Consider the following 12208-nt stretch of genomic DNA (forward strand, 5'->3'; position numbering starts at 1 on the left):
GTGAAGTAAGGAAGGATGTGAAGCTGCTCATTAAAGATTTGTTATTCGGCAGATGCTTAGTTGTACAAGTATAACACACAGTGAAATGTAACCTGACACGCTCCTATAGTTGTGCAAAAGGGGGTGAGAGAGGAAGAACATTATCTATTATATACATTAGGTGATTGTGCAGTTTTAGTATGTTATGTGTCAAATGTGTTTGTTCTTTGCTAATAAAGTTTTATAAACATTATTACTGAATGGTTTTCTTAATTGAGTCTTGATTCATTTGTTTTCTGTCTGTGGAAGTTTATTTACATCTGAAGTTTTCTGACTTGTTGAACCAGGTGATGCAGAGCTGATCTGACCTGGAATCAGTGCAAACAAACCACTGAGCAGGTCTGATCCAACCTCCTGCATGTAGAACAGATGGAAGAAACAATCAGTCTCAGATAAAACCTTAGAGTAAAGCTGCTCACTGAGAGCGTCTCTCTGCAGCAGACTGAGAGATCAAACTGAGATCTGAGTCTGTTCCTGTAAGAAGAAACAACAAAATCTACAATGATGCATAAAATAAAATAAAGGTGTTTTTCTCTCAGTGTAATGTTTATATGAAAAAGTCTTCACTTCAAACTAACTGAGATCATCATGTTCTGTAAAATAAGATGTAGAGTTGCTGAAATGTCCTGATTCTGTATCATCAGTTCATCTAAATGAGTTTGTCAAGTTCATAAATAGAAAATTCTGACACTTTAATTTCTCCAGCTGTTCCTCATTTGTTTAAATCCCACCAGCCCTCAGTCTTTCTGGTCACACTGCAGCCATCTTTAGACTGAAAGGTCACCAGGTCAGAGGAAGTATGGCTGCTGAGGAGCTGCAGAGCCCACTGGTGGATGACAGAGGAAGTGCAGGTTTGAGTTCATGCACAGCCTCTAACATCCACCAGTGGTGCTGCTGCAGCCTCAGCACCTCTACTTCTCACAGCCCGACTACAAATGAGTAAAAGAAATTCCAGAATCCAACAGTTTTCCTTCTTTCCTTTAATTCCTTTGACTGAATCTAGTGTTTACTGACTGTTTCTCTTCCCTTCTGATGAGTTTCTTCACATTTGTCCTGCTGACATATTTCTTACTCTGCTGTCGCCTCAGAGGACGAACAATAATCAGGAAAAGCAAAACTTCCCATTCTAAAATACAAGAAATCTGCTAGATCTCAGTGTTACATTAAAATAATTTGAGGAGAAGGTGTGCAGTGCCCCGGTGTCAATTCAATTCAATTCAATTCAATTCAATTTTATTTATATAGCGCCAAATCACAACAAAAGTCGCCTCAAGGCGCTTTATATTGTACAGTAGATAGCACAATAATAAATACAGAGAAAAACCCAACAATCATATGACCCCTATGAGCAAGCACTTTGGCGACAGTGGGAAGGAAAAACTCCCTTTTAACAGGAAGAAACCTCCGGCAGAACCAGGCTCAGGGAGGGGCGGGGCCATCTGCTGCGACCGGTTGGGGTGAAAGAAGGAAAACAGGATGAAAGACATGCTGTGGAAGAGAGACAGAGATTAATAACAGATATGATTCGATGCAGAGAGGTCTATTAGCACATAGTGAGTGAGAAAGGTGACTGGAAGGGAAAAACTCAATGCATCATGGGAATCCCCGGCAGCCTACGTCTATTGCAGCATAACTAAGGGAGGATTCAGGGTCACCTGGTCCAGCCCTAACTATATGCTTTAGCAAAAAGGAAAGTTTTAAGCCTAATCTTGAAAGTAGAGATAGTGTCTGTCTCCCGAATCCAAACTGGAAGTTGGTTCCACAGAAGAGGGGCCTGAAAACTGAAGGCTCTGCCTCCCATTCTACTTTTAAATACTCTAGGAACAACAAGTAGGCCTGCAGTGCAAGAGCGAAGTGCTCTAATAGGGTGATATGGTACTACAAGGTCATTAAGATAAGATGGGGCCTGATTATTTAAGACCTTGTATGTGAGGAGCAGGATTTTGAAATCAATTCTGGATTTAACAGGAAGCCAATGAAGGGAAGCCAAAACAGGAGAAATATGCTCTCTCTTTCTAGTCCCTGTCAGTACTCTTGCTGCAGCATTTTGGATTAGCTGAAGGCTTCTCAGCGAGTTTTTAGGACTTCCTGATAATAGTGAATTACAGTAGTCCAGCCTGGAAGTAATAAATGCATGAACTAGTTTTTCAGCATCACTCTGAGACAGGATATTTCTAATTTTAGAGATGTTGCGCAAATGGAAGAAAGCAGTCTTACATATTTGTTTAATATGTGCATTGAAGGACATGTCCTGGTCAAAAATGACTCCAAGGTTTCTCACAGTGTTACTGGAGGCCAAGGTAATGCCATCCAGAGTAAGAATCTGCTTAGATACCATATTTCTAAGATTTTCAGGGCCGAGTACAATAACCTCAGTTTTATCTGAATTAAGAAGCAGAAAGTTAGCGGCCATCCAGGTCTTTATGTCTTTAAGACATTCCTGCAGTTTAACTAATTGGTGTGTGTTACCTGGCTTCATGGATAGATAGAGCTGCGTGTCATCTGCATAGCAGTGAAAATTTATGCTATGTCTTCTAATGATGTTGCCTAGGGGAAGCATGTATAATGTAAATAGAATTGGTCCTAGCACTGAACCCTGTGGAACACCATAATTGACCTTAGTGTCTGAAGAGGACTCTCCATTTACATGTACAAACTGGAGTCTATTAGATAGATATGATACAAACCACTGCAGTGCAGTACCTGTAATACCTACAGCATGTTCTAATCGCTCTAATAGGATATTATGGTCAACAGTATCGAACGCAGCACTGAGGTCTAGCAGGACAAGCACAGAGATGAGTCCACTGTCAGAGGCCATAAGAAGATCATTTGTAACCTTCACTAAAGCTGTTTCTGTGCTGTGATGAGCTCTGAAACCTGACTGAAACTCTTCAAATAAGCCATTCCTCTGCAGATGATCTGTTAGCTGTTTGACAACTACTCTTTCAAGGATTTTTGATATGAAAGGAAGGTTGGAGATTGGCCTATAATTAGCTAAGACAGCTGGGTCTAGAGATGGCTTTTTAAGTAAAGGTTTAACTACAGCCAGCTTGAAGGCCTGTGGTACATAGCCGATTATTAGAGATAGGTTGATCATATTTAAGATCGAAGAATTAATTAATGGCAGGACTTCTTTGAGCAGTTTTGTAGGAATGGGGTCTAAAAGACACGTTGATGGTTTGGAGGAATTAATTATTGAAGTTAACTCAGAAAGATCAATTGGAGAAAAAGAGTCTAACTTAACATCGATGGTACTAAGAGTAGCTGTAGATAATATTACATCTGTGGGATGATTATTGGTAATTTTTTCTCTAATGATAAAAATTTTATTTGTGAAGAAGTTCATGAAGTCATTACTAGTTAACGTTAAAGGGATGGTTGGCTCAGTAGAGCTCTGACTTTTTGTCAGCCTGGCTACAGTGCTGAAGAGAAACCTGGGGTTGTTCTTATTTTCTTCAATCAGTGACGAATAGTAAGATGTTCTGGCTTTGCGGAGGGCTTTCTTATAAAGCAGCAAACTATTTCTCCAGGCTAAATGATGATCCTCTAAATTTGTGACACGCCATTTCCTCTCCAGCTTACGAGTTATCTGCTTTAGGCTACGTGTTTGAGAATTATACCACGGAGTCAGGGACTTTGGATTTGAGGCCTTAGTTTTCACAGGAGCTACAGTATCCAGAGTCGTACGTAGTGAGGAGGTAAAATTATTAACAAGATAATCGACCTCTGTTGGAGTAGCGTTCAGATAGCTGCTCTGCTCTATGTTGGTACAGGGCATTGAAGATGATAACAGTGGGTGGATTATATTCTTAAACTTAGTTACAGCACTTTCAGAAAGACATCTACTTTGATAAAGTCTACTCTCCACTGCTGTGTAATCAATTATTGTAAATGTAAATGTTATCAGGAAATGATCAGACAGCAGAGGGTTTTCAGGAAACACTGTTAAATATTCAGTTTCTATGCCATACGTTAAAACAAGATCTAGAGTGTGATTAAAGTGGTGGGTGGGTTCTTTTACATTTTGAGAGAAGCCAATTGAGTCTAGTAACAGATTAAATGCGATGTTGAGGCTGTCATTTTTAGCATCTACATGGATGTTAAAATCACCCACAATAATTATTTTATCTGAGCTGAGCACTAAATCAGATAAAAAGTCTGAGAAATCAGAGAGAAACTCTGTGTAAGGCCCAGGTGGACGATAGATGATAACAAGTAAGACTGGTTTCTGAGTTTTACAGCTGGGGTGGACGAGGCTAAGAATCAGGCTTTCAAATGAATTAAAAGTCTGTCTTGGTCTTTCGTTAATTAATAGGCTGGTGTGAAAAATTGCTGCCACACCGCCCCTCGGCCTGTGCTTCGGGATTTCTGGTAGTTAGAATGACTCGGGGGTGTTGATTCATTTAAACTAACATACTCATCCTGCTGCAACCAGGTTTCTGTAAGGCAGAGTAAATCGATTTGTTGATCAATTATTAAGTCATGTACTAACAGAGACTTGGAGGAGAGAGACCTAATATTTAATAATCCACATTTCACTGTTTTACTCTTTGGTTCAGATGTGGATACTGTATTGTTCTTTCTTTGTGATTTTTTATGTTTAAGTTGTTTATTGCTGGTTTTTAGTTTGTTTTTTGTCTTTTTGGGAGCTGACACAGTCTCAATGGAGATGGGTTTTTGGGGGGGTAGCAGGAGGAGAGAAGCTGCAGAGAGGCGTGTAAGACTGCAACTCTGCTTCCTGGTCCCAACTCTGGATAGTCATATTTTGGGGGGTTTAATGAATTTGTCCATATTTCTAGAAATGAGAGCTGCTCCATCCAAAGTGGGATGGATGCCGTCTCTCCTAACAAGACCAGGTTTCCTCCAGAAGGTTTGCCAATTATCTATGAAGCCCACATCGTTTCTGGGACACCACTCAGACAGCCAGCAATTTAAGGAGAACATGCGGCTAAACATGTCACTCCTGGTCTGATTGGGGAGGGGACCAGAGAAAACTACAGAGTCCGACATTGTTTTTGCAAAGTTACACACCGATTCAATATTGATTTTAGTGACCTCCGATTGGCGTAACCGGGTGTCATTACTGCCGACGTGAATTATGATCTTACTGTATTTACGTTTACCCTTAGCCAGCAGTTTTAAATTTCCTTCAATGTCGCCTGCTCTGGCCCCTGGAAGACAATTGACTATGGTTGCCGGTGTCTCTAGCTTCACATGTCTGAGAACAGAATCACCAATTACCAGAGTTTGACCCCCGGCGGGTGTGTCGCCGAGTGGGGAAAAACGGTTAGACACATGAACAGGTTGGTGGTGTACCTGGGGCTTCAGTTTAAGACTATGCTTCCTCCTCACCGTCACCCAGCCGCCCTCTTTCCCCAGCTGCTTGGGGTCTGCCGGGGAACAGCTAGCGGGGCCTACGCTATCTTCGGCTGCACCAGCTACAGGGGCCTGGCTAGCTACGGGTGAATGAAGGGTGCGAAGCCGAGTCTCCAATTCAGTAATCCTGGCCTCCAGAGCTGCAAATATGCTACATTTATTACAGGTATCATTACTGCTAAAGGAGGCCGAGGAGTAACTAAACATCTGACACAATGAGCAGGAAAGTGCAGGAGGGACAGGTGAAGTAGCCATGGTGCTAACGAGTCGGCTACGAGCTAAGCTAAGCTAGCGAAACAGTAAAGAGACAGTGAGTGAATACTTTGGCTATAAATTAGGTAGTGAGTACACAGAAAGGGTGATTCAGATGAAGCACGTTAAGATTATACTATGAAAAAGGGATGTATCAAAAGATTTAAATTAAATTGCTAAGCAGAAAAGCTACTCAGAAACACCACTGTGTTTGAGCAGGAACAGGAAGTGATACTATACCACAGAGCGAGCGAACACCAAGTGACAGCGCCGTCAGGGGATATACATCAGGTGATGGTGGATTTGGGCAGCAAGTGGACTCTGCTCCACTAAACCCTGGTTCAGCTGGGCGCAGTGCAGGAAGCAGAGTGGGTGGAGGTCAGATGTGTGCAAGGTGACATTTATAAATATCCCATAGTGCTGCAAATATAATAAATAATTTGTATTAATGAAAGATAAGCTTCATCAACTGAGTTATGACACTCGCACAGAAGAGTAACACACACAATTCTTGGTGCCTAAAAGCTGCCGGGAAAGGATTTTCCTCATGATAACCTCATGCAAAGGCATACGGGATATGATTAAACTCTGGAGTGAGTAATGGCCTGATTTATTGACCGGGCAATCGAGCGGATGCACACTGTTGGTGTGAGTTCTCCCGGGAGTGTCTTTCTAAAAGTGCTTTTGCACCCCTACAAAAAAATGGAGGTTTGAATGCGTTGGGATGGACCTCATCAGGCTATTTCACTGAAATGCACACATATCTTCAACCAGTGCCCGTATGCACCATTTCAGCAAAGAGTCTGGTGCAGGTGCTGTTTCAGGTCATCTTCCAAGTCGTCAGCCTGAAACATACTGACTGACCAGGGCCCATCATTCATGTCTCGCACACATTAAAAAAACCTGCTTAAGGAAAGAGGTGAGTTGGAGCCAGAGGAGCCAAATTCCACCATTCCCGCCTCCCTCCATTGCAATAACGATCTGACATGGCATAGAGAACAGACATTGCATTTGTTTGGCCAGAGTCACGTGATCAGTGACGTCTGAGGCTTCGTTTAGAACGTAACTGATTCAGTGGTTTTTAGGGAAGTGAATCATTTGCGTGATTTCTGGAGTGTTTTGATAGTGAGAGATAGCGAATCACTGATCATTCTACTGAGATATGGAGCCAGCGAGGAAGAGAGGAGGTTCTGTCATGTGGGAGTATTTTGAGTTGATGTTGGTCAGTCTTTCAGTTCAGTTATTGTTGTTTACTTTTGTTTTGGGTTTATTTTATCTAAAAACACGAAAAACTTAAAATGTTAAAAAATCTGCTTTTCACATTAGAAACACCATTTGACAAACATTTAATATAATAAAGACATTTTTATTTTTAAAACAACCTTAAGATGTTATTCTACAAAATGTGCAGCAATTTCATTTGTTTATTCTTTGTTTAGTCTGTGGGACCCAGAACGACTGTATAACTGCACTTCTACCAACTTGCATTGCAGTTTCTGTGCACTCCAGCCTCTCCTGTCCCATGTGAGAGGATTTCCATGAAAAGAAACAGAGTCGGCCATCGCACAGTGAAACAAATCCTCTTCTTAAAAGAAATGAAACAGGCTTACCTTAAATGCATCGTATTTTTACTTTGCAAGTTCAGAAGCATTTTCCTTTTACAGTTCATAATCAATTCTACCTCCAGGTCAAAATATGTAAGAAAATTGGCCTAATATATATTATTTATAAACATACCTGTCCAGTGATTAATTGCATAAATACCTGGAGGCGGGACCTCAGAGCAGAAGCATACTCCATGTGTTGTACATTATTATATGTATTTTTCAATTATTATATTACCAAAATCAAGAAGTTAAGAAAGAGCACACCATGGTGAATGTTTAAACAAGGAAAGTTTATTGATCAAAATTATTTATTAAAGAAATGAACAACAATCTTTTTCACACACACCAAAAATACATGTTCAAAGCAACACAATGGAGGCCCAATATCAGACAGAACTCCACTCTGTAGAGTCATAGTGAAGCAGTTCGTTTTGGGGTTTTTTGTTGTAGATTCAAGCTGCTCTTCATATTTTTGGCCACCAGATGTCACCAGAGAGGACTGTGTTTTAAAGCTTCTAGTAATGATCCCTTTTTCAACACAAGCTTCATGCTTCAGGAAGCTTCATTTGGCCATCACTAGGTCAAAATAACAGAACTCTACTCAAAGCTGACAACAAACAATGCTGATAACTCAAACAAACGGACCTAACTAAGAGACAAAGGGGAATATAAATAGTGGCTGATCAGCCCACAAAAACACAAAAAGGGGTAAAACACACAAAACCTAACTGAAACTAACATAACCAACTCCTCACTGATTTTACAACTGTGTGGCTGTAACTGCAGCCATCACAGGAGGGCAGCTGGAAACACTTTGGTGATTTAGTAGCTGCTGCTGAATTTTCTGTGCATCGTTTCATTTTTTTAGTTTGGAACAATCATCATGATTTAGCTCTTCAGACGTTTACTTTGTAAAAACATCATAAAAAACACTCTAGTAAAAAAAAGAATACATTGAAACTGAACTGGGAATAATGGTGTGTTCATCTTTGAATTACCATGGTAACTCAAAGATAAACTGTGTACAGCATCACTGACTGCAGACTCTGTCTCTGATTGCTTCCGTTGTCTTCCTTAGAAAAGTTCAGCTGAAGTCATTGTCGGCATTTAGAGGTGCATGCAGATCAGATCGACATTTAAATTATTTCCCTGAGAAAAAGACTCAGTGAGTCACATTTCAGTGAGTGTAGCACAATGTTGTGTTTAACATGTTATACAAAGAAAAAACAGCACTATAAAGAATATTTAAGTTGTTTTAATTTTGTTGTTATTTTATAAAAAAGGCTTGTAATAAAATTTAAAGATTTACTTTGTAATTTGGCCCCTTAAAGTAGGCGAGACCTCACAATGTGACTGTGTAAACAGATTTGCTCCCCCCCCCCCCCCCCCCCCCCCCCCCCACACACACACACACATACAATTACTTTACCAACTGACCCCTGAACTCCTAAGTGTCCCTCAAACGTGATTCAGGGATCCACTTCACTGTCCCTCCCTGAAAGCTCACTGTCCTCACTTTCTGAAGGAATGTCCCCAACTGTACATTCCCTTTATTTCCTTCCATACAAGGTTTTTTACGTCCATGTCCTGTGGTCGTCAGTAGATTGTGAAGTAAAAAACGTTGACTATGATCATATAAATGCACACAAACATATCTCTACACACATATGCAAATTTATTATATCGCCTGAAAAAAATTAGGCTAACTCCACAGTGTGGCCTTGAGGCAACAAATGAAAATTAACAGTTTTACTGTATAATTAAATTTTAAAAAGTAGAACAAACGATCAAATATACTTCTTAACACATTCGTGCACATACAAGTATTTTTTATATTCTTTTTTTTTCACTATAAAGATGTAAAATAGTGATCTTTATCTCACCTGCCAATGGAGATTTCTTTCAGCTTGCAGTCTTTTTCTAACTGTGTCATGAACTTCAAGATTTTCCCTGATCACTGAGGCCTGTAGAGTCTTGTCCTTTTTCTGTTTTGTGTTTGTACAGGAGGCCACGACCTTTGACTTTTATTAATCAGACCAAGATGATCTAAATTCACAAACAGAGCAGGGCATTGTCTCTGGACATCTGTTCAACCTGTTTTATGGAAACAATTTCACTTCCTGTTGCTTTGTGTATCTACTCTGGTCAAAAGAATCCACGCTTCATGTCCACAGTTCCTTTTTATTCCTCTCACAATCACAGCGCACCGTGAAAACTAGAAACAAGTAAGATACTATCAATAGCACATATGACATCATCTCAGCCACTTATTTCTTTTCACAAAGTGCACAAGTATATAATACATAAACATGAGTACCAAATAAAGAAAACAAATAAAAAACAATATAACGATCTCAGACGCTCTTCTACTGTTGTCATGGCAACCCACACACATATTTCAGGGTCAGCTACACTTTTGTATATGTGGGATTTGTTACTCAGATATGTGAGCTTACAGCAGGTGGAAACAGATGTGGCTGCTAATGTGATGGCACTGCAGATATAAGACGTGTCTGTATAGACATAACATCAAAGGGAGATAACAGGAGGTTGGTCTATGGTGACTTGGAGCACAGTGCAGTTTACCCACAGATTTGAACTTGTTGCTTTCTAAAGAACTATTTAAATTTTTCAAAAACTTTTCTTTGTGTGGAATAAAACTTCCAAAACTGTTTTTCCATCCTGATGATCAGAAGAGTGTTTGAGGGTCTCAGAGACCCTTCAGAACAACATTAAGTGTTAATGAGCTCTTTTAGCTGTTTAGACGATTACAATCATGTGATTTCCAGGAAGTGCTGCAGCGCTGCATGCTCTCTCTCTCTGCAGACTATTTGCTGCTGCCTGTCTCTACATGTTTTCTCTGTGTGTGTTTCTGCTGCTTCTTTGTCCCTCACTGTAAACAGATGTACTGAGAGACTCCTGCACTGATGTTTCATAGGAAAGTCCAAACAGCCTCACTGGTTCTCCATAAAGAACAAAGATTTGCTCTCTGTGGCTCCAACACAACTTAAAGACAATCAAAGGTGGACAAAGTTCTGCAGAACAGCTGTGCAGGAGGTCATGACCTTTGACTTTATTCATTAGAACAAGTTTATCTCAATTAACTGACAGACAGAGTGGAAGGTTTTCTCTACAGGTTCATTTCCTGTTACTTTAATTCGTCTGTCACTTTGCAATTGTGGTCGACTGTCGGTTGGATGGTTTTGCAAAGAGATGTCTGTAAAACAGGAAGTCAAAGCAAAACGATAGACAGGTTAGTTCAGCTGGTTGTACACAGTCGAGTTCACCTGCAGAGTATTTTAATTTACTATTTCTTCTAATTGCTTGTGTTGAATAAACCTTCAGTAGGTTCCTTTTGACCTACAGAGAAAGCAGATGGATTATACCAACCTCACACTTTTTATCTTTATATGGATTTTTGTTCCATCCTGATGATCAGACGAGTGTTTGAGGATTTAACAGATTTCTTGAGAACAACAGTAAGTGTTTGTGTCTTTTTCTAACATCATTTTCAGTCTTTTAGGTAAAAAGTTTCAGTTGTCATGGTTACAGGTTGGTTAACATCCACCCACAAAAATGTTTGAACAGAAAAACTGTTTCAAAACTGAGTGAGACTTCATTTAAAATGTCATTTCCTTTCTAGTGGACGTTAACCCTGTAAATCCTGAACCATGAAATCATTGATCGATAATTCAAATTTTATTGGTCCAACGCATCAAACGTGACTCCAACGTCACTTCCGTACGAGACGTTGCATCCTGTAAGTGTGGAGTTTGACCGAGCGGCTGAACGACAGATCTGTTCTAACAGTCAGTGACTTTCAGCTTTGTTTAAACCTTAAATTTAATCTTGTGTCGTCAGATTTAAACTCAGGTTCAGTTATTGAGTGAAAATACCAACAGACTCAGACATTTAGGACAAACTAAGAGTCAGATCAGCAGAAACAGAGAACACGGACATGTCTGCTGTAACTGCGTCACTCTGCTCCACTTTGCTGATGTTTGATGGAGTCTTCATGTTTGTCTCTGCAGGTGAGATTTAACTGTTAGAAAACAAACTGAGTGTCACTCTGGTTAAATTATTAATAATATTTCTCAAAGAATTATTTTCATATTGATTCAGTTTGTCTGTGTGTGTGAAGGAGACACGAGGCTGGTGGGTCTGTGTGGACGTCCGTGTCTGTGATGCAGCTGTGACAGAGACACAGAAATCTAATGTGTTTTATTTTCTTTCAGATTTTCCACCCTGATGACCACAGAGGCCTTTGAGGGTCCCAGACGTCCTTCAGAACAACAGTAAGTTTTTCTTTCTGTTTCTAAAACTCACTTTTACTCTTTTAAGCTTAAAAAATCTGTTTGAAGGTTTCAGTTTACAATTCACCTCCATAGAAAAGGAGGAAATTTAGCAGAAAACTTCAAATTCTAAAACTGGTGATTCTTTGTTCTTTAAATTGGACAGCACTGGATGAACTGGTGATTTACACAGGCTACTGGTTTTGTAAACTGGTGCAGGCTGCTGCTGGTTCTCAGGTTAGTCACAGTTATGTCGTGGTGTTGTTTGATAAGCTGCTCGGCAGACACAGACCTCCGACCTCGGAGCTGAAGCTAAATCGTAGCAGGAAGAGGTGGAGCAGGATGTGAGCTTGAAACTTGCTGTGGGAAACAAACTCGGTGCAGAGACAAAACAAACGTCTGCTTCAAAGACACAAACTGTTCATACATGACGACTGACACATGAAACAGGTTCAGATCTTTCCTGCCAGGATGGTTCAAGAACAGAAGCAATAAAACTTTCTTTCGACTTCACCTCTTCTGTTGTGACGCACTTGTTTCTGCTCGACCCCGCAGTGCAGCGTACCAAACGTCACAATGACACAACTTCCTGAAAACAAACGTTACTGATCCAACTGCTTTTTTAAGCCTAAATTTTAA

The 12208-nt window shown here is 40.2% G+C and overlaps 1 protein-coding gene and 1 long non-coding RNA gene across 2 annotated transcripts; one reads left to right on the forward strand and one right to left on the reverse strand.

Moving 5' to 3' along the window:
- Nucleotides 1-4818: 4818 nt before the first annotated feature.
- LOC112846060 (uncharacterized) lies at nt 4819-5673 on the reverse strand (the record flags this gene model as incomplete). The annotated part of the gene is made up of 1 exon (XM_025905314.1): nt 4819-5673. A coding segment is annotated over exon 1 (855 nt), but the record flags the coding sequence as incomplete, so codon positions are not given.
- A 4844-nt stretch (nt 5674-10517) lies between these two features.
- Nucleotides 10518-11577, forward strand: LOC102081884 (uncharacterized). Its single transcript, XR_003218877.1, has 3 exons — nt 10518-10756; nt 10921-11308; nt 11513-11577. It is a non-coding gene; the product is annotated as an uncharacterized LOC102081884 (long non-coding RNA).
- Nucleotides 11578-12208: the final 631 nt, after the last annotated feature.

This window comes from Oreochromis niloticus, linkage group LG3, assembly GCF_001858045.2.
Source record: "Oreochromis niloticus isolate F11D_XX linkage group LG3, O_niloticus_UMD_NMBU, whole genome shotgun sequence".
Classification (NCBI taxonomy): Eukaryota; Metazoa; Chordata; class Actinopteri; order Cichliformes; family Cichlidae; genus Oreochromis; species Oreochromis niloticus.